The sequence below is a fragment of the Rattus norvegicus genome, chromosome 13, assembly GCF_021556685.1.
Source record: "Rattus norvegicus strain SHRSP/BbbUtx chromosome 13, alternate assembly SHRSP_T2T, whole genome shotgun sequence".
NCBI lineage: Eukaryota > Metazoa > Chordata > Mammalia > Rodentia > Muridae > Rattus > Rattus norvegicus.
The window spans coordinates 70,972,373-70,990,369 of record NC_141546.1 but is presented as its reverse complement, the minus strand read 5'-3'; the positions used below and the strand labels follow the sequence as shown (position 1 = coordinate 70,990,369).

Here is a 17,997-nt window from a genome sequence, read left to right as displayed (position 1 = left end):
ATGTCCTTGCCTTTATCTCTTTGGCATTTCAGGAGGGAAATAGTAATAAATTGTGTATTAAACTTGTCTGCACTCAAATCCAGGAAAAATTGTGCATTTGAGTTTTCAAATGTGTTTATGTTGGGAACTAAGAATAGCAGTCCTTGCTTGTCCTGTGGTATATTTCAGGATGAGGTCCCTACTGGAATGCCATGCCTGGAGTCAGTGACCATCGGTGATGACATTTGGGATGAGAACTGGCTTCCTCTACAGGCCAAAATGGGGAAGGCAGGGGGTCCTGCCTCCCATCTATTTACGTCAAGCCTTGTTGGGAAGAAACAGTATCAGACACGTGGAGAAACTACACGAAAGGTTAGAGTCTTGTGATAACAAACAGAAAATCACTGTTGACAAAGGAAATGTAAACCCAGTAGATGAGACTTCTAGAAAGTTATAAATGCTAGAATTCAAAAGGATTTGTCAGGCTATAGTTCATTGATTTTTTTTAAGTAGGTAAGTACTAAAGTGCTCAGGAACCTGCTAGCTAGGAGATTGATGTATGAGTCCCAAGCGTTGAAGGTGTGTACTACAGACTTTGAGGAAGGATGTCACTCTGTTGGAAATCAATACACCCCTCGGGTTGCTTAAAACACACTGCTTCCTAGTCCTGATAGAAATCAGTGCACGCTCAAGTATATGCACGTGCGCGTGTGTGCGCACGCACACACACACACACACACACACACACACACACACACAGAGTGTCATTTACAACACACTACTTCCTTGCTGTCCTCTTATCTTGCTTTGAGATCTTGTGGCATTGTATTTTGATTTACTGTTGCACTTTTTTCTTTATAGGACTGGTGTTTTTCAACATCTAAAGATATATGGGATGATTCCTGGCAGCCCTTAGGCCTGGCAAACGATGTGAAAGGAAGAACTCACACACCAGAAGGGCCCATTGCTCAAGAAAAAAATATTGGCACAACCCGAATTCGAAAGGTAGAGCCCAGTTCAGATTATTATAACCAATATCTCTTTCATTCTTAGAAATTGTGGTTAATGTATGTCCTTTCGCATTAGTTAGTCAAGACAGCCCCCCACAGACATACCCATAGGCCTATCCGCTCTCAGCTGGTCTTCAGTCAAGACCATCCTCCTCGATGACGACTAACACAGTGTTAGCTCACATGTGTTCTTGCTCCATATTCCTCTCTGGCTTTCACTCCTTAAGTCGAAGGCTAAGTTGAAAGTCTGTTGAGTTTGCTTTTCACCTTGGCGAGGCTCAGACTCACTGTCTTGTCTGTCTCCAGCCTGCCTGTTCTCCGTGGGTTTTCATAGACGCTCACTTGATGAATTGGCAGCATTGGACTGTGCAGATAACTTGAAAGAGTTGTGAGCAGATGTTGGACTGCTCTCTAGTCCCTCTCTGGGTGTGTCTGCCAAGGCCTGGATGTATTGTCAGACTCAGGGTCTGATCTCCCTCCTTAGCCCATAAGTCTGCAACTTCTGTTAGCACCTCAGCTGCACTCCTGACTGGAGACCTCCTTAGTTAAAATGTCAAGGAATGACTATGGAACCCACTTCATTTTCTGAAAATTTACCCGTCTGCTTGTTCCCCAGGACCTTCAAATACTATAAAACGTAATTTGTCCAATGCTTACAGTGCAGCGAAGTTGAGGGACCATGGCTAGAACTGAGGTCTTACCAACATTTTTAAAGCTTGTATCTTGACATCAAGGAACCAGGATTTGTAAACCAGCTATATCAGTCTTCTTGGGCTTTTAGTAACCATATTCCGGGCCTTTTCAAGTAATGACAGTTACTTTCCCCACTGCTAGTCTATAAGGAGCTGTGAACTTCATGGTCGTTAGGAACTCTGTCTCTACAGTCAGATATCTGACCCTTGATCTTATGATTTATTAACTCTGTGATCTCTTTTCCTAGTAAAGAAGATGGCACTGCCCACAGTGCTTACACACTTACTGTTTACTGCCACTGCTGTAAGCACTTATGTGCATCCTGTCTGTTTACTTAATCTTTCCTAAGAAGTACTGTTACCGCCATTTTGAGTGAAGAAATAGAGACACAGATTTAGTTACTAGATTTCAGCCAGAGGTTTATATAAGCACTTGTCTTGGTCACTGTTCTATTGCTCTGATGAGACACTGTGACCAAGGCAGTTCCTGCAAAGAGAAAGCATTTGACTAGGACCTTGCTTACAGTTTCAGAGAATCAGTACTTACCATCATGGCAGGAAGCATGGCGGCACACAGGTAGGCTTGGTACTGGAGAAGTAGCAGAGAGGCCTACATCCTGATTTTCAGGCAGAGAGAAACACACACTTGGCCTGCTGTGGGCTTTTGAAATCCAAAGCCTGTTACTAGTTACTCTCTCACAAGGCCATATCGAGTTCCTCCCAGATGGCTCATCACCTGGAGATCAAGCATGCACTATAGATGGGTCCTGGGGCCTTTCTTATTCCAGCCCTCAGCAGTTAAAGTGTGCCACGAGGGTATGTTTGGCAGAGAGTAAGCACACGCTGGTTTATAAAAGCGGCAGCAATGTAGTCGTGATGGCAATCTTATTAGTAAGCCCAGAGGCTAGGAGCCACGCATACGGGGCAAAATCTGAACTTTAATTTGTTTTTAAGAAACTGTAACAGTTTGAAAATCGGCCTGAATATGAGAGAGCAGAAGCTCTGAGGTGTTTCCGAGTGGGCGATAATGAGGATCATCGGTCGTCAGACCTGTAGCTTAGAGCTCCTGTCACTCCACAAGGAAAACTAGGACTGTACTTTCTAACATTGGAGGATATTTATTAAAAATAAGTATCAGTAAGTAACATGTTAGGAGAATATATAGTGTCTTCAACAAATCCTTGAGAATATTGTCTATTGTTGTGGACAAGGTGGATGAGAGAAAATTAGAGGCAGGAGTTTGACTCCTAGATTAGCATTAGCTTACAGGCTGTTTGCAGGAGAAGGAACAGTATTCTGTTGCTGTGAATTGCGTGTGTTTTTTTCCCTCAAAGCATCATATGTCGGGTGTGGTCTCTGGCATAGCAGCACTAAAATGCTGGGGACTAGGATATATGATGTAACCAGGTCATTGAGGACACGACTATAAAATTGTATGTATAGCATATATATGTAACGTGGTCAGCTTTACTTACCCTACTGCTTTAGGAGCCTGTCTTCCAGCTTGACTGGCAGAGGTCTTATACTTACATCTACTGAGAGAAAAGCACCCAGTAGAGAGACTGCAGCATATGACATGACCCAGAGTGTTAGAAAACACTTAGGCTGGCACCAAAAGCATGTTGTTCTTTTCTCGTTAAAGTTGCCAGTGCAAGCTCCGTCCGGAGCTCCGTAGTCCTGCTCCACCTGCGCCTGCCAGGCAGCCTGCATCCCAGTCTGGACTTGTGCATTGCAGAAAGGTTCAAACCATTGAGCAGAAAGCAGCCAGGCTTTCCCCCGTGGTGCTGAAAGAGAAGGGCTCCGTCTCCCTCTGCTTAGCTGCCCATTTTAGTGAATGTTATCGTACCTGGTTCCTTTTTGAATCCTGATCTTCCTTTAGAGTGTGTGATGCCACTTTTTCCTGATATGTGGCATGATCTCTAGGCTGTTTTGTCTGCAGAGTTCTGTCCTGTCCTCTTACTCTTTGATGAAGGTTTTGTGTATCTTAGGCACATAATCTGATAAATATGTAATAACTCTGTTTAACATTTTGAGAAGCTGCCAGGCTGCACCTTTTTTCATTTTTGCCAGCAATTTGAGTGCTTCGGTTCATCGGTGTTCATATTGGCTCTGCCGACGTCACTTAACGTCAGACGGTAATGGTCCCATTGTCACGTGCTGTGTGCATTCGACACTGGGCACATGGCAGGAAGGAGGGTAGCAGTCAGTCCCATACTTGGTCATAGAAATATCAATAAAGACTTCTTAGGATGAATTTTGACACTGATTAAAACATAGAGTTTGCTTTTTCCAGAGTTTTACCTTTTAATTGTGATCTAAAAAGGAACCAAAAAGGCCATGTCATCTTTTCATGCCTTTGCCCTGTTTCTCCCTCTTGCAGCAGCCAGATTTACAGTATCCTTTGGATTCTTCCACACTGCCCAAACTGGAAGAGTTCTACATCTCTCTGATCAAGTCACAGCAGTCAGCAGAAGGCAGCCAGTCTGAACCTGCCAGCATTCAGACTCCGCTTAAACCCGGGCAGGCGTCCTCAACAGCACCCAGCTCAACCCCTGCGGCGGGCGACTCTCCAGAAAACCACTCCGGCTCTGGTAGGTTTGTGTGTCCTTGTGCATGCTCAGGTGACAAGTAGGAAGCTTGTCACGTTGCTCAGGCCCTCATCTCTTTGAGAACATGCCATGAGGGATGTGCTGCCCTTCACTCCAAGGTCATCTTGGTCTGAGCCCAGGTTTCTTCAACGAGTCTTTCAGCTTTCGCAGGGCCTTTACATCTCTGTACAGTTTCACATACTTGGCTCTTTGAGTTTTGGCAAACATTCAGTCACGGTGTTTCCGTTAGCCTGAAGAGTTTCCTTGTGCCCCTTTACAGCTCATCGTTAGCATGCCTTACTGGCTCAGCGGCTGGGCACTTGTAAACCTCCTGCAGGTAGCATGCCCTTGCCTCGAGTTCTCCTGGCTAAATACCTTCCAAATCTACCTTTACTGGGCTGCCCAGTTACCTTCTGTGATGCCCTTGGCCTTTGCTGCCCAGAATGTTTCTGGGTGCCCTTCTGTGGGCCACTTTCCTTTCCTCCTACATTTTGGGTGCTCTCCCCTGAAGCTCTGAGTCTGTTCTGTCTCTCCCCCTTATGTCAATCCCCTCCCATTCCTCCCTGTGTCCTACCCATGAAACTGAAGGTGTCCCACCCCAGGCCCAACCATTGGCTGCTGGCATCTTTATTGATAGATCAAAAACCAATTGGGGACAAGGACCTTCAGTGTGTGGAGATGCAGATTCCTGATTAAACCAGAGCATCAGAGCCACTCCCCTACAAGACTCTGCATTTTCTGTTGTCTGGATTCCTTCCGTCCGTCTTAGGGCTGGGAGGCAGTAATTGCATTTTCAACATTGGTCTCACGCACCTCTAGGAGCTCCCTTAGGAGCTGCTCTCCCACAGCTAAGCTCCCAGCAGAAGCTGCTGTTCTGTGTGTTTGTCCAGTTTTCTAATCATGCAAGGCAGATGGAGAGTAAATGTCTCCCGTTCTACACTGCCGTTCTCTATGCAACCACATAACCCTTCATATATTTATATCTTTTTCTTTCAAGTGGACATTACTCGTAATTTTATGGTCAGAATATTACTTTGTAGAAGATGCTGTCAAATCTTCTGTGACAAAGCTTATCTCAAATATCAGGGAAAATAAAATAGATCACGTACTGTGTGCTTGATGCACAAAGATAAAAGGGGTGCACTTACTTTTCTCAAGTTACTGAAATTTATGGAGATAGCAGTGCCCATCTACCAGTTGCTTGCTGTGGTGGACTGCCAGGAAGTCAAACCGACTGTACTGCCGAACAGATTTTAATTCACCTGAATTTTTAAAACCAGGTTGGTTGGTTTGGTTTTTGGTTTTTCCTTGCTATATGGCCCAGAATTGAGACTGGCCTGGCAGTTACAAGCCTCCTTAACTCTCCCAAGTGCCGAGATCGCAGGAGCATGCCAAATATGCCCCACCAAGGGGGACCGTGGAATAAAGCCAAGTTAGTTTACTCTGCCCCAGAACATGACTGTTCTTCTCCTGCAGTAGGATTGCTACCTACTATAGCCCTGGCCTAGGAATTGACTTCTTAAATCAGCGAGGGGTGAAAATGTACCGTAGTAAAAGGCTTTGAATATGCAGCCACCAAAACTCAACTCAAACCTTTTAAAGATTTATTCATTTATGTCCTTTATGAGTGTTGTGTCTGCACACCTGAAGAGGACCCTGGATCCCATGAGTCTGTGGTTGTATATGCTGCCCTGTGGGCACTCATAATTGAACCCAGGACCTCTGAAAGAGTAGCCAGTGCTCTTTAAGTACTGAGCCACATCTCCAGCCCCTCAATTCAAACTCTTAATGAATGCAGGGTCCTTGTGGTGGGCTCCCACGTGCTGCCTCACAGGGCTAGACTTCAGCCTTTGTCCCTGCACACTTAAGATGAGCACTGCATTCTGCATGCTGATCTACCGTGCAGCATGACCCGGCCAACAATGCTGTCCAAAGCACCGTGGCTCAGACTTGAGATGAATAGTGCAGTGTTTCTATTGTACAGTTTTCTGCTCCTATAGAAACATCATGATTTACCCAAAAAAGTGGGGCTAGGAACTGGATGGAGCTCAGTTAATAAAGTGCTTGCCTAGTACACACAGCCCAAGCCCTCTGTAACCTCTTGAACCCACTCAGCACTTAGACGTGGGGCAGGAGGATCAGAGGTTCTACAGAATAGTCCCAGAGGGTAGAATTTACCACATGATACCCTGTATTCAAACAAAGCAAAACCAATACAACACAGCAGTTCAGTTATAGAAAACAAAGACTTTTATTTCCCATTTCCCAACTGTCCTTCCTTACCATCTAAGCATCAAATTAGTGTCTCTTGGGATTGCATTCAAATGTTTGAGTTGATGAGTTTCATTTTTTAAAATTGAATTTTGCCTTTGAGATTAGAATTTCTAACAATTTCTGAAGTGATCTAAAACATAATTCTCGTCATTTTATAATATATTTCAGTGAGACAGTGTTCTCAGGGTTGATAATAAAATGAAAATACTGATAAGAAAAGCATTGAAGATGTTCCTTGTCCTGTTATCACTCAGCTAAGATTCGATCCTTTCGTGTAAACAAAGGATCTGTCACATTAGTATACAAATTTGATTGTATCTTTAAAAACAGTAAAATTGCCAGTAAACATTCCATTTATATGCCTGTTTTGTATACCAGACTCCTGTAAAGTTTCTCGGGCAAAGGGGGTCTTGAGTGGGAAAGACTCATCACAGGTCTAGCCTGTCCACGTACGAGTGTCCACCATCCGGGCTGTGGTCACCAATCCGGGTGTTAGAGCTCCAGGGTTTCACTTTATTTCCATGGTTATGTCTCCTACATAATCAGCAGAGAATGTCTTGTTAACAAGTGGTCTTTTATAGCTTTGTTCTGACTCTGGCACAGACTTGGAACTAGAACCATCTGACAACAGGATATCTATGGCGAATCACTTTCCTTTGTGATGGAAAGAAACAAGGGTGTTTATGGGCTCCTCTCTGGGGTTTGAACTTCATCCAGTTCATTCTTCACTCATGTGTTCCTCCCTCTCTTGGCCCTCAGCCTCTAAGTATTCATTTACACACTAATGCAGGATCCTCAAGTCTGCGTCTTTCCTCCTATCCATGGCTGTTTTCCAAGTAGCATCCCCTCTGACTGGTGATAGCCATGAGTCAGAGAAGGCTGCAGCACACGTTGGTAAAGAACTAGACTGAGGCAGGCAGTGAGATGGAGAACTTTTTGAAAGGACTCTTCTGTTTTTTTCTCTTTTTTAGTGGAGAGCTCTCCAGGGAGCCTAAAGAATGAAGATTTTTCTAATAGCCATGCTGATGCGGTAGTCAAGGACAAGAGCCAAGGAGCCATAGACCAGCTCTCTTTCATTTTGTCCCCCCAGCACCAGATTTCTCAGAAGCTCTACATTCCTCGAAGTACAGCCACGGCTGTCTTGGGAGCAGCTGCGCGGTTAGCCACGTCCAGGAGCCTCCTGCACTGGTACCCCAGTGTGAAAGGAGGGAAGCTTGAGGGACAAGAGGCAGAGAGAGATGGGGTGAAGTAGTGGTTGGGAGGGTCGCTTGGTCTTCTTTCTGCGTGACCATGTGCTAGCTTTGTTTTGCTAACTGATCACTTTGACGTGTAAGTATTGATATTTTACGTTAATTCTTATTTTTGTTCATGATTAGACGTCATTCTGAATGGTTTGGTTCACCTTTGTTTTAATGAAGTACTTTAAAGGAGTTTGTGTAGATGTTTCTGTGAGTGTTGTTCTTGTACATATCATGACTGATAAATGAAAATTGAAAAACTAATTTAGTTTTGTGATTTATATTTAGCAAGACAAAAAAGTACTTTCACACACAGTGACCTCTCCGGGCAAGAATTCTCCTGCTCCAAGCATGGCCACGGCATCCCAACTCTAAATGCAGAACCACAGGTCAAAGTCACCAAGTTCTCCTGCTTGCTAGGCCTCTCCTTCAATTGCCTTTGCATAAACTCTCCATTGTTCTTTCAGGCCTAGGAAATCCTGAGGCTGCCTCAGTTCCTAGGTTGCTGGGTTGGCTGAGTGGGGCTTGCCAAAAAGAGCACACTCCCCTTATTCCATTTATCATGTGGCGTTTCTTAAACGTTTTATCCCCTTGATCACTGGGACTTCTGTCTTCTACATCACATTTCCTGGTGCCCTCTTTCTTCTCTTTGACCCACTTGTTCCTTTTCACTGTAGATCTGTATAAGCGTCATCACACCACACAGTCTGTACCAAGCTGTTTAAAATCTTTTTAATTTGGCCAGCCACATTCTTTGCTCAAATATAACAAGAATGGTTTCTAAACTAGCCGATATTATTCTTCTCCTCTGAGCTGGGCCTGCATAGTGCAGGCCACCCTCAGCACTGCCGCCTTCCATGTTCTTACTAGGACTGGCCCACTAAATCCCACTTAGAGTGCTCTAAACCAATCCATATTCCTTCAACAAATAGCAGGCCTGTCATAGCAATACATGAGCCACTGGCGCCAACCTGTCGTTATTAATATTCTGTGGCTGGGAAGAGACACCATCAGAAGGCAACTCTTACTGGAGGGCTTAGTCCATCCTCATGATGCCAGAAAGCAGAGCAGAGTGACAGACTGGGCCTGGTATGAGCTTTTGAAACATCAAAGCCCACCCCCAGCAACACACTTCCTCCAACAAGGCCACACCTCCTAATCCTTCTCAAACAGTTCTACTCCTGGATGACTTAAGTGCTCAAAATACATGAGCCTGTGGGGCTATTCTCATTCAGACCACCCCCCGGAGTTTCTTCCTTTACAACTGCAAGTCTGAACAGTATTCTTCACATCCCCAGTGAGCTGATCTGAATCTGGAGCAGGGTGAATCTTATGACATAGAATCATTATGTCATAGAGGAAGTTTGAAGTCAGCATTTAGTTGGTGAACAACACCCCCCGCCCCCGTCTCTGTATTAGCAACCAGCTTCCAGGAAGAGCTCTATCAAAACTAGACAGTCGGATGGGTTTATAAGCTGACATCAACTATTGCTAAATACACTGCAAGATAGAATTAACTGTACTAAAGCTTTGTAGTTACTCATCCTTTTGAAAATGGACAGCTAGACCCTTAGCACCAGGTCAAACTGAGTATCAGCACAATTTGAAAGAAGCCCATGGAGAAATTCATAGTTAACATGCGTTAGGGTGAAGAACAGACCTTTAAAAGAACTTTTTGACTACCGAGCCTTGGCTAGAACAGCCATATGCAAGTCTCTTGACCTACCTTGTTCCCAAACATGGGTTTTATTAGGTAGTTAAATAGCCAGAGAGAAGCAAAGTTGATATATCATTTGGAAGAGAACAAATAGGTTTCTGTACATGGCCAGGGACAACAAGACCATACGTAAAAGAGAGCTTGGCATGGTGGCTCATGTCCTCATGTCTACCGTCCTAGTACTTGGGAAGCTGGCCAACCACAGCAAGACCCTGTCTCTGTAGAGGGGGAAGAGAGCGAAGTAGTACACAAAAGATGAGGATGTTCTACAGTTTACATTAACCGTCATTTTATTGTCAGCAAATGGGTTGGTGTGTATATGGAAGACATTTGCGATATTAGAGCTTTTATTAGCAGAATTGGAGGTTTCTGTGAGAAGATGACTAGGAAGTAGAAGCTGAGGTGAATGAGAAGGAACCCAGTAAGAACAGGAAATCCCTAGTTCTTGACTCCTCAGAGATGCAGGCAGAGTGGCTTTTACTAATAGTCAAGGCTACCCCTCTCCCATCTAAAGTGGATGAGCTGTGTCAGCATCAGTCACTTTTTCTCTCAACATCACACATCTGAGATGTGTGTGTTCTCCTTAAAAGGCTAGACTAGAAATGTCTGCCTAAGGGTTGGGGATTTAGCTCAGTGGTAGAGCGCTTGCCTAGCAAGCGCAAGGCCCTGGGTTCGGTCCCCAGCTCTGAAAAAAAAGAAAAAAAAAAAAAAGAAATGTCTGCCTATATTTACTCTGTCTAACCTAGAGATATGTTTTTGTCTAGGAAGAACCTTGGGTGAGGAAACGGGAAGCCTGGTAAGACTGGCTTCTCTAGAGTTGTATACCTAAATGACTGTGTCTTGTAACTTCCAACTTGGTGCCCTTCCAGAGCTAAGGCTTGCAAGTCCCTTTCGTGAACCTTGATGATGTGTGTCAGAAGGTACAGGTTCAGTGATGAGTGCAGAAGAGTGACTTTGCTAGAGAAAACCTTTGAAACTAATAGGTGACCAGAACTGGTTTACCAAGACCTTGCATTCTTTTTTTTTTTTTTTTCCTCATTAAACTTGTTTTAATGGGTCTCAAAATTCTGTGACAGATTTTTGGTCAAGTTGTTTCCATTAAAAAGTACTGATTTTGAAAACTAATAACTTAAAACTGCCACACACAAAAAAAATTGTCCACAAAACATTCTTTCCTTCTGAAGGTTTTACGATGCATTGTTATCATTAACAGTCTTTTACTATTAACCTTAAATGGCCAATTGAGACGAACAGTTCTGAGGCCGTTCTTCCACCACTGATTAAGACTGGGGTGGCAGGTGTTAGGGATAATACTCATTTAGCCTTCTGAGCTTTCTGGGCAGACTTGGTGACTTTGCCAGCTCCTGCAGCCTTCTTGTCCACGGCTTTGATGACACCCACTGCAACTGTCTGCCTCATGTCACAAACAGCAAAACGACCGAGTGGAGGGTAGTCAGAGAAGCTCCCAGCACACATGGCCTTGCCAGGGACCATGTCAACAATGGCAGCATCACCAGACTTCAAGAATTTGGGGCCATCTTCCAGCTTCTTACCAGAAGGACAATCGATCTTCTCTCTAAGCTCAGCAAACTTGCATGCTACGGGGGCCGTGTGACAATCCGGAACAGGGGCATAGCCAGCACTGATCTGGCCTGGATGGTTCGGGATGGTCACCTGAGCAGTGAGGCCAGCCGCTTCCATTGGTGGGCCATTTTTGCTGTCACCAGCTACATTGCCACGTCTAACGTCTTTGACAGACACCTTCTTTACGTTGAAGCCTACGTTGTCCCCAGGAAAGCTTCACTCAAAGCTTCATGGTGCATTTCCACAGACTTGACTCCAGTTGTTACATTGACTGGAGCAAAGGTAACCACCATGCCAGGTTTGAGGACACCAGTTTCCACTCGGCCCACGGGGACAGTGCCAATGCCGCCAATTTTATAGACGTCCTGGAGGGGCAGTCGCAGAGGCTTGTCAGGTGGACGAGTTGGCGGCAGAATGCAGTCCAAAGCTTCCAGCAGCTTGGAACCACGGGCACTGCCATCTTTGCGGGTGACTTTCCATCCCTTGAACCACGGCATATTGGCACTTGGCTCCAGCACGTTGTCACCATTCCAACCAGAACTTGGCACAAATGCTACTGTGTCAGGGTTGTAGCCAATTTTCTTTTTTTGTTGTTCCTTTTTTTGGAGCTGGGGACCGAACCCAGGGCCTTGCGCTTCCTAGGTAAGCGCTCTACCACTGAGCTAAATCCCCAGCCCCGTAGCCAATTTTCTTAATGTAGGTGCTGACTTCCTTAATGATTTCCTCGTATCTCTTCTGACTGTATGGTGGCTCGGTGGAATCCATTTTGTTGACACCAACAATTAGCTGTTTCACACCCAAAGTGTAAGCCAGAAGAGCATGCTCACGGGTCTGCCCGTTCTTGGAGATACCAGCTTCAAATTCACCAACACCAGCAGCAACAATCAGGACAGCACGATCAGCCTGAGATGTGCCTGTAATCATGTTCTTGATGAAGTCTCTGTGTCCTGGGGCATCAATGACAGTCACATAGTACTTGCTGGTCTCAAATTTCCACAGGGAGATGTCAATAGTGATACCACGCTCACGCTCAGCCTTCAGTTTGTCCAGGACCCAGGCATACTTGAAGGAACCTTTTCCCATCTCCGCAGCCTCCTTCTCAAACTTTTCGATGGTTCTTTTGTCGATTCCACTACATTTGTAGATCAGGTGGCCAGTTGTGGTGGACTTGCCGGAATCTACGTGTCCAATTACGACCATGTTGATGTGAGTCTTTTCCTTTCCCATTTTTGCTTTGAATTAGCGGTGGCTTTCACAACACCTCCGTTCTGACGGCAAACCCGTTGCGAAAAAGCAAGACCTTGCATTCTTAAGCATAGATAATTTAAGTAATAATGAACCAGTTGCACAGCCAAAGTACCTCAATGGAGAGTCACAAGAATTGAGAAACCAACACCTCACAGAGAGGTCTGTTCTAGAGCTGTCTGTTAGCATTTCTATTTCCTAACGTTTTACGTCTTTTCGGAAAGGAAACCCCACATTAGATGCTGAGTAACTCCAGTGTAGTGGCATGAGAAGCAGGGGCTCTTACTCATAGTCAGGCGTCACTGCCCCACTCACTGAGAACAGTTCCTTTCCCACATCCCACTCAGATCCCACTCAGATCCTCATGTTTGTCATCATCAGCCAAAATGTGTATCTGTGCTCTGTCCATAGACTTCCGCTCCAGCACCGGTCCTGACAGGGGTCGTTTGTCCCATTGACTTAAGGATGCAAGTGAATTTTCAGTTTCATGGGATAAGAAGACAATACAACAACGGTTTACAAAGCTCATGCCAAAAATGAAGACAAGCAGTTTAGACGAAAAGGAGGTCAAGTCTGCCTTCTAATTACATGAGCTCTGTATCTCACTCAACTAAGTTATGTGGGTCACACATTCAAGTCAGTATTTCATCCCTACAGAATCAATACGAAAACAAGCATAGACATTCTCCATGCAGCAAACCTGAGCTCCATAAATAGCTAAAGACAATGCTGTTATCTCCAAAGATTGAGCGAATCTTCCTTCTTTTATCCTGTTGTCTACTGTGTGTCTAAAGTTAGAAACATAATTAAGGAATAATGTTTTACTTATATCCATTTTCCATAGGTTAAAAGTATTTAACAGAAAGCAAGATTTATATCCAATGGAAAGATGTCATTGTTGTCATAAGACAAGGTCTCACCAAGTAGCTTGGCCTTGGCTTGAGCTCACCGGGTAGCCCAGGCTGGATTTGAACTCTCTGTGAACCTCCTGCTTCTGCCTCCCAAGGGCTGGGATTACAGGGCGCCCCACCACTCTAGGCTTAGAAAGTGTCTAAGATGAACTTGATGTAAGACCAAGAATTCAGTTTCACCATGGAAAGAGGCACATGTGTTACTTACGTCTTAAATATTACAGAAGTCCTTACCTCAATGGTTCACGTTTTCTGTGTACTTGGTTCAGGTAAGCCAATAGTATCACAACCTTGTCAGGCCGATTGGTGAGTTGATGGGACAAACAACCCCTGTCAGGAACGGTGCTGGAGCGGAAGTCTGTGGACAGAGCTGGTGGCACAGCTACACATTTTGGCTGATGATGACAAACATGAGGATCTGAGTGGAATGTGGGAAAGGAACTGTTCTCAGTGAGTGGGGCAGTGACGCCTGACTATGAGTAAGAGCCCCTGCTTCTCATGCCACTACACTGGAGTTTAATTCCAAAAAGACGTAAAATGTTAGGAAATAGAAATGCTAACAGACAGCTCTAGAAAGAGTTCTCTGTGAGGTGTTGGTTTCTTGACTCTTACGTCTCCCCTTTGCACACTTAAGCTCCTGGTAGCTGTTCACAGACCGGTCTTTCTTTATGGCATGTGTCAGACCCTGGTGAGGTATCACCGAGGCTTTGGAATCCCCCTTTGATGCCGTCCTACAAACAAGCTGCCATTCAGTATTCTCAGTATTCTTCCTTTGCTCCACACTGATCCCGCGATCCAGTTCTACCTGGAACAGATTGTTTCCAGATGGTCTCAAATTCCAGAACTTTACCTTCATCTGCCATCCCAGTGGACCTTAAGTTCCTCTCATTTCTTACTAGAACAGATTACTCCTTGACAAGGTGTTTTCCTCCTACAGTGTGGTCTCTAGTGGAAGCTCTCTTATGCTACATGTATGAAAACAGTGGGATAGGCTTATGTGTGCCACTTTGGACTTAAGAAGCAAAGAAAAGGGGCTGGGGATTTAGCTCAGTGGTAGAGCGCTTGCCTAGCAAGCGCAAGGTCCTGGGTTCGGTCCCCAGCTCTGAAAAAACGAAAAAAGAAAAAAAAAAAAAGAAGCAAAGAAAAGCCTGTGGAAAATCATCTGCTCCCCAGGATGCCTACTTCCCCCGGGGTGCCTGCGTTTCCCAGACAGTGATGAAAACTTAAGCATATACAACATGGGCCAGAGTCAGAAGTAGACAACTGGGCTCGGTGTAGCTGAGAGCAGAACATTTGCCTGGTGTGACAGTGCCCTGCTTTCTGCCCCGAGCACTGCAGAGTACGGAAGTAGATTGTTTTACTGTTACAGCATAGGAAGGTTGAGAGCGGATGGGTGTATGTTTGAGTGTGATTAACAGGTAAGATCTTTTATACTTTGTATCCCTGACAGCAGGGCATCTGCTTCTGATCAGATGCTGTACTTTGCAGAATCTTTCAGCATCTAATGTGGGGGTTCCTTTCCAAATACTTTAGGTTCAGAAATGTCTCCTTCCAATCCACTGACGACAGTTCAGCTGCTACTTATAACTTAGGTGTACATGGATTACACCCGCATACATGGGGTTCAGCAAGATCACTTCTGTGGCCGGTCTTTTGCTACTTGGTAGGTTCTTCTTTCTCAACCCCCTAACACTAGATAGGAGAGAAAAGGAGCAACATTATCGTTAGGCTACTTCCTGCTGATCGGGGCGTCAAGTTCCTTGGGGCAAGTTCCATATTCTCTGTCAGGATATTTCTTATTTTTTCTTTGCACACAACTACTTAATAAACTGCGACCAACAACAAACAACATACTCCTGATGCTCAGAGACTGGCCCCTGGCTCAGGTCACTTGGCATGGGATGAAGAGGAGGGCTTGGCCCACTTTCATCAAGAAGTAGCCAGAGCTGAAGGCAATACCTTAAATCCTTTGAGCCCTGCCTTCTTCTAACCCCTGTTCCATAAATTTAGTTATTTTTTTATTTTAAAGAGAATTATCCATTCCTATTTAACAGCCTACTCTTGGTGGAAATGAGGAAAAAAAGACTACTTTGAAGGAAAAAAATGTCTCAAGATCCCATAACTAAGCTGAGCTTATTAGTGTTAACCTTGTATCCAGTGGGCATAAACTAAATACTAACCGGACATTAACTCAGTATCCTAGGTCTGTGAGAGGGAAGTGGCTGAGGCAAGAGGAAACAGAGGTTGCTGCGTATGGGGAAGAAGCAGTGAACATGTATGGGTTGAGAGTGATGTGGAAACCTGTTTTAGGCTAACGTGGCCCAAGGGTAGACTGACCTGGCCCAGCCACAAAGCCAGCCAGACAAAAACCTCAAACAAACTCTGGAAATAGTGCAAGCCTTACTGACAGGACTAGATCAAACAACTGAAAGACCAAGATAGGAGACAAGATTGAAGAAACACTACTTCATCAGGCAGCAGTAAAGGTAAGAAAGCTGCATAACCTAAAATCTGAAAAATGGTACGAAATGTCCGCCAGTGAAAGGTCAGACTATGGCATGCATGTCCTGATGTATGGTCAAGAGAATGATGCAGCTGCTGATGTATTATTATTAATGCAATATAATGATATATTAGCACTGCATGTCATTCTTTTTTTTTTTTTTTTTTTGGTTCTTTTTTTTTTTTTTTCCGGAGCTGGGGACCGAACCCAGGGCCTTGCGCTTCCTAGGCAAGCGCTCTACCACTGAGCTAAATCCCCAACCCCACTGCATGTCATTCTTGAAAATGTTATGCCAAGGGAAAGAAGCCAGGCATAAAGGCAGTACCTCGGATGATCCCAGTTACTCTAGAACAGGAGAATCCACAGAAATACGTCAAGGCAGAGGGGGGAAGGAGCCAGCAGAGAGCTAGTGTGTTTCTTTGAAGGAAAGCTGGGTGGCTCTCATAGCTGCAAACTCTATAAGCATTCTATTTTGAAGAATTCAGCCAACCATATACTTTAAAAGGATGGATTTCAAACTGTGGTGTTTAGTAAAGCTATGATAAATACAGGAGAACTCTTGTGAAAACCCCTGATGGAATGTGGACTGAAAGTGAAAGGTAGAGAAACAGCATACTAAACAAGTGGAGCCAAAAGAAAAAGCCAAAACTAGGGGGCTGGAGAGATGGCTCAGTGGTTAGGAGCACTGACTGCTCTTCCAGAGGTCCTGAGTTCAATTCCCAGCAACCACATGGTGGCTCACAACCATCTGTAATGGGATCCAATGCCCTCTTCTGGTGCATATGAAGACAGTGACAATGTCCTTACATACATAAAATAAATCTTTAAAAAAATTAGAAGAAATGAAGGCCTCTACATATTAATAGAGGAAATCATTCTTCATAGAATGATTTTAAGTTTATCTTTTTTTTTTTTTTGGTTCTTTTTTTTGGAGCTGGGGACCGAACCCAGGGCCTTGCGCTTCCTAGGTAAGCGCTCTACCACTGAGCTAAATCCCCAGCCCCAAGTTTATCTTAAAACACTCTTGGACATAAAGGAACAGTTAGGCAAGGTAGAATGACTTCAGTACCCCCATTCTCATCAATGGACAGATCATCCTTAGCTGCCAGCTTTAGTTAATCTAGTTCTAGAGTTTGTTCAGTTTGATGTTGTTGCAATTACAATAGTTTATTAAATTGGGTTTTGTTTTCTGTGTGTGTGCATGGGTGTTTTGTTTGCATGTATGTCTATGTACCATGTGGTAGCTGGTAGCCAGAGGCCAGAAGGAGCTGTTGGGTCCTCTGGCTGGTTGTGGTCTTTTGTGAGGGTGCTGGGAATTGAACCTGAGTCCTCTGGAAGAGCAGACAATGCTTTTAACCAGAGACACCTCTTCAGCCTCAACACGAGTTTGTTTTATCCTCCCTGGTTGATACTGAATCACTCCACGAACATCAGATCCCCACATCAAACCAGGAGAGGTGTCACCAGACAGAAGTACCAGAAGCAACGCAGTAGGACTGCCAAAAGGTCGTAAGTCAACTACTGAACTCAAGACAGTGAAATGATCAGACAGCTGATGACTGTTAATGCTTCATGTAAAGATGAGCAGTGACCCTTTCAAGGTATAAAACATGCAGTGGAATTTAGTCTAGCATCTGGGGGGAAATGTCAGCAAGATGAGTGAGAAAATATAAATATGGTTAAAAAAGTCAACATCATGGAAGAAAATTCAGCAAAGAAGTTAAGATTGGCAGCGGGGATGGGGAGGGGGCAGGAAGTAGGGGGAAGGGGCAGGAGGCAGAGGTGTGTGTTGACAAATAAAAATGTTAGAGACTCAGTGAACCAACTTAAAAATACAATGTAAACATTGCCGATGGTCTCAACCAACAGAAGACAGAGAGCAGAAAATTTTAAAAGAATGGCAGGGACAAGGCCAAGGAAAGACATTGTGGGGGTGACAAACCCTAGGTGTGATGAAGAAATCACACCTCTGGGGCAGAAGGACCTGAGGCGAGAATTAAACGCATACCAATCTATTCCGGGAAGGCTGCTATTACTAGTGGGAGAGGAACAAAAGATCAGACAATAACAAGAAAAATAGCAACATTATGGGGAATTATAGCAGGAAACTACCAGATATAGGAAAAAATGTCATCCAAACTTCAGAGGCATTTAGCATTGCAAACAGACGTGAGCAGAGTCACCTCTCCATGGTTGAAGGGGGGAAAACTATTAAAAGCTCTAAGGAGAACTCACCTACAAATGCAGACACACTGA

The 17,997-nt window shown here is 44.5% G+C and overlaps 1 protein-coding gene and 1 pseudogene across 7 annotated transcripts in view; one reads left to right on the top strand and one right to left on the bottom strand.

Moving 5' to 3' along the window:
- The window catches only part of Tdrd5 (tudor domain containing 5), a 48,037-nt gene extending 39,992 nt beyond the window's left edge, over positions 1-8,045 (top strand). For 6 of the 7 annotated variants that reach the window (XM_087580197.1, XM_087580194.1, XM_087580196.1 and 3 more), the window contains exons 15-18: positions 169-351; positions 841-984; positions 4,062-4,272; positions 7,515-8,045. In XM_087580197.1, coding sequence (XP_087436323.1) covers positions 169-351; positions 841-984; positions 4,062-4,272; positions 7,515-7,795 — 819 coding nt within the window. In that variant the 3' untranslated portion in view covers positions 7,796-8,045. The remainder of the gene's footprint in view (positions 1-168; positions 352-840; positions 985-4,061; positions 4,273-7,514) is intronic. The other variant, NM_001134740.1, reaches the window with a different exon arrangement.
- Positions 8,046-10,743: 2,698 nt separating this feature from the next.
- Eef1a1-ps15 (eukaryotic translation elongation factor 1 alpha 1, pseudogene 15) lies at positions 10,744-12,343 on the bottom strand (annotated as a pseudogene).
- Positions 12,344-17,997: the final 5,654 nt, after the last annotated feature.